General features: G+C 28.6%; 2 protein-coding genes across 2 annotated transcripts; one reads left to right on the top strand and one right to left on the bottom strand.

Annotated features, from left to right (window-relative positions):
• Positions 1 to 515: 515 nt before the first annotated feature.
• Positions 516 to 1,344, bottom strand: OCT59_023448 (uncharacterized protein; the record flags this gene model as incomplete). Its single annotated transcript, XM_025330280.2, has 4 exons — positions 516 to 604; positions 680 to 733; positions 838 to 861; positions 948 to 1,344. 4 exons carry the CDS (start codon positions 1,342 to 1,344, stop codon positions 516 to 518), a joined length of 564 nt encoding a protein of 187 aa, XP_025180890.1.
• Positions 1,345 to 3,026: 1,682 nt separating this feature from the next.
• OCT59_023447 (uncharacterized protein) lies at positions 3,027 to 3,527 on the top strand (the record flags this gene model as incomplete). Its single annotated transcript, XM_025310588.1, has 1 exon — positions 3,027 to 3,527. One exon carries the CDS (start codon positions 3,027 to 3,029, stop codon positions 3,525 to 3,527), a length of 501 nt encoding a protein of 166 aa, XP_025180891.1.

Below are 3,527 nucleotides of genomic sequence, written 5' to 3'. Positions count from 1 at the left end.
ACATATTTCTTGTGTACAAACTAAATATATTAGTACTTAATACTTAAAAAATTTAATGTGAAATTAAATTCTAACGAGAAAAAAAGATATTTTTAAACATCAAATATACTTTTTTTTTACTTGGCCTAGTTTCCATAAAAATATATTTCGGTATATTTAATACAAAAGAAAAAGTACATATTATTTACTTTTTATTTTATTTTGAATGCGAATAATTTATAATAAAAAAAATAAATACTAACTAAAAAGAGAAAAAAAAGTATTATTATAATATTTATAGTGCAAAAGCCACATTGTCGAATAAATATAAGTCCTTTACACGGCTTATTATAGAAATCTATTTTCAAAACGTCATTTCAAGAGAATTCTGCGTTTAAGATGCCAGTAAAGATGTAATCTGAATAAAATTTAATATAAAGTAATTTCAAGCAAATATTAAATTGTTTATAAAATTTGAACACATATTAATATTATAGTAATACGATATAATTGAATAAATAATGATCGATAAATGATCATTCTGCCACGATTATACATGCTACGAGTGCTGATACTGCTTCTTCTTCTGAAATTCCTATTATTGCTGATTCGATCGCAGATGCGCCTGTCATATTAATCACAAAAAAAGAGTTAATAGTCTTCAGAAATATATAATCTGTGATATCAAGTTTTCACTCACCTTCAACTTGAGCTGCTACTCCCATCTCTGATGCTATCATTTCTATAGTAACCTCTAGAGTGAAAAACAAAAATAAAAAATTATATATATATATATATACCTATTTAACTATATCTAAAAGCAATTTTTTTTGGTAAAATTCAAAATTGATGACGAACCTACTGGTTTTCCTCCAACTTTGACTACGAATATAATGAATAATTTAGTCGTAAATCACAGTACATTTGAATTACATATTCTAAACATCATAGTAAAATAATATTTTTACCTCCGTATCTAAGCGCATTCGCTATTTTGTCTGCTAAACTATACACTGCATTCGAACTCAATTTTTCTATATTTTTAAAAACGGCTAGCTCAATATTTGTTGCATCGAACGTTTTAATAGCATCAGTGAGACCTAAATTTTTAAACCGCCAAGCATAGTTTTTTCCTGAACTAAAAGCTTGCAAAGCTTTTCCGTACAATTGTTTTAATTGAGTAAATGACTCAGCGCCTTGCACATACTGTGGAATCTGTCTTTCCATAAAAGGGCCGATTACATCCCAATCATTCTGAAACACGAGAATGTCTTTAAAAATTTTCGGAATTGCATAAGTAGATTCTGCTGTGGTTAAAAAACCCAGGGTTAATGTGAGAATTAGTATAAGGGTAAAGACACGCATGACTGATGGTGTTCTAGATAACAAAATAGATGGTATTTTTGTCACAATTCGCAAATAAACAGAGGTATACTCAAAGAGATTAAAGTAAAGAAGTTAGTTATCTTTGCATTTCAAAATTGGAGATTATTTATACATATCCTCAAGAAATTGACCATGGGAATCTATATCAAATTAAGTTCTAAGTATCATACTCAACGAAAAGTAAATGAGTTAGTGAAAGGCATCATACACATACAACACACGCGCAAAAATTAAAGAAAAGAAAATGAAAATGAAAATTATACACAAAATGAGCTTTTTTATTGAATTAACACAGCTTATTCATGACAGCAGATCCAGTATAGAAGAATTTATTTAAAAAGAATTTATTTTAAATCAACCTTTTAAAATATCTCGTACTGTAATGATAAGTCGATCATTGATCGATCAAGTATTCGAATACGTCTTTTTCTATTTCTTTGTCAATTAGGATAATCAATTATTTCGAAATATAGTGGACACTTGATAATTTTTATTGTCGGAATTGTCGGGTACTCGGGTTACTCGGCTAGTCGGGTTATTAGAAAAGATATATAACACGTAACATATATATATATAATTCCCGACATTCATTTTCCCGACGATAAATATCCCGAAAGACAAATCGCGACATGACATTTTCTTGAATTCAATTTATGAAACTGTAACTTTGATTAGGTATATAGTATTTAACAATAATGCATTATAAATCGCAAATTTTAAATTTTTTAAAATTAGTTTTATTGATAATATTGTTTTATGATAAATAACGAGTAAAAAAATTAGTAAAAAATATTACGCAAAAAGTAAATTAAATGAATATAATAAACATAAAATAAAATTTATTTTTATTTTTATTTTTTTTACAGTTAAATCAAGTATTTTTGTGAATCATTTTTTGTAATTTGATTTCGGTAAAATATCATGTTCGGGAAAATGTCATGTCGGGAAAATATCATGTTCGGGAAAATGTCATGTCGGGAAAATGTCATGTCGGGAAAATGTCATGTCGGGAAAATGTCATGTCGGGAAAATATAATGTCATGTCGGGAAAATATAATGGATGTCGGGAATCTATCCCTTTTCGGTCTTTTCAATTTCGGCCTTTTTTCCTTTCAAACTTCTAATTAATTTATCGCCAACAACGATCCAGTATGGAAGAAGGTATATTTTTTAAAAATTAAAAACCAGTATGAAAGAAGGTATATTTTTTAAAATTGAAAATTATATGGTATATTTTAAAAAGAATTTACTTAAAAATTCTTATTTTAATTAGTAAAAGAGAGTTTTCAAAAATCATATTTCACATGTTCACATTTTTTGAAAGAAAAGTATATTAGGACTCGCCTTTTTCGAAAATGCATGAATATATTCAAATATGCTCCAACCACGAGTTTTTTTTTTTTTTGCATGAAATTTAAAAAGAGTTTCAAAAATCATTCTTTCTTGAGCTAAACTGTAAATCACAAATTTTGCTTTTCATATTTCACATGTTCACGTATTTTGAAACGATGATAGCGAAAAGTATTTATTATTTTAAATTAATAAGAAAGAATTTTAAGAAGTGATAGATTTTAATGATCGTCTTAAAAAAAATATATAAATAAATATATAATTGTAAGCCCAAAATTTTATAACCTAATAAACCCAATAATAACATAAAGATGATAAAGCCAAATAAATACTTTGTTTTCGTAATATCCTTATCTCTTATGTTTAACGTAGCTTCCGCTCTACAAACAACCTGGGATTGTACAAGCAAAACTACTGCTAGACTTACAGATGCTCGATGGAGTGTTGATTCTAATAATGCGCCTGTTATTACCGTCACCTACCAAGGACCAGATCCTATCCAGGCCATCGATAAATTCATGATTTCCCCTTCGCATTATTGGGATTTAGAACATGCCTATTATATATACGCCATTGATCCTATCTTCATGAACGGTTATAGTAGTGATATGTTTAATGGTACAAACAGTAGTACGTATGTTGGAAGCAATCCACATACCATGCAAATACCTTATGATCCTCGCAACCTTCCGCCATCTGGAACAGAAGTTATGGTCTCATCAGGAGTCTATCACAGCTGTCATCGCGATAATGATGATAGTGAATTAGCGTGCGCATATTGTGGGTGGGCTGTATTTCGGAATATTCCATAA

This window comes from Rhizophagus irregularis, chromosome 4 (assembly GCF_026210795.1).
Source record: "Rhizophagus irregularis chromosome 4, complete sequence".
Lineage (NCBI taxonomy): Eukaryota > Fungi > Glomeromycota > Glomeromycetes > Glomerales > Glomeraceae > Rhizophagus > Rhizophagus irregularis.
The sequence above is the reverse complement of the archived record's forward strand: the minus strand, read 5'-3'. Positions and strand labels throughout refer to the sequence as shown.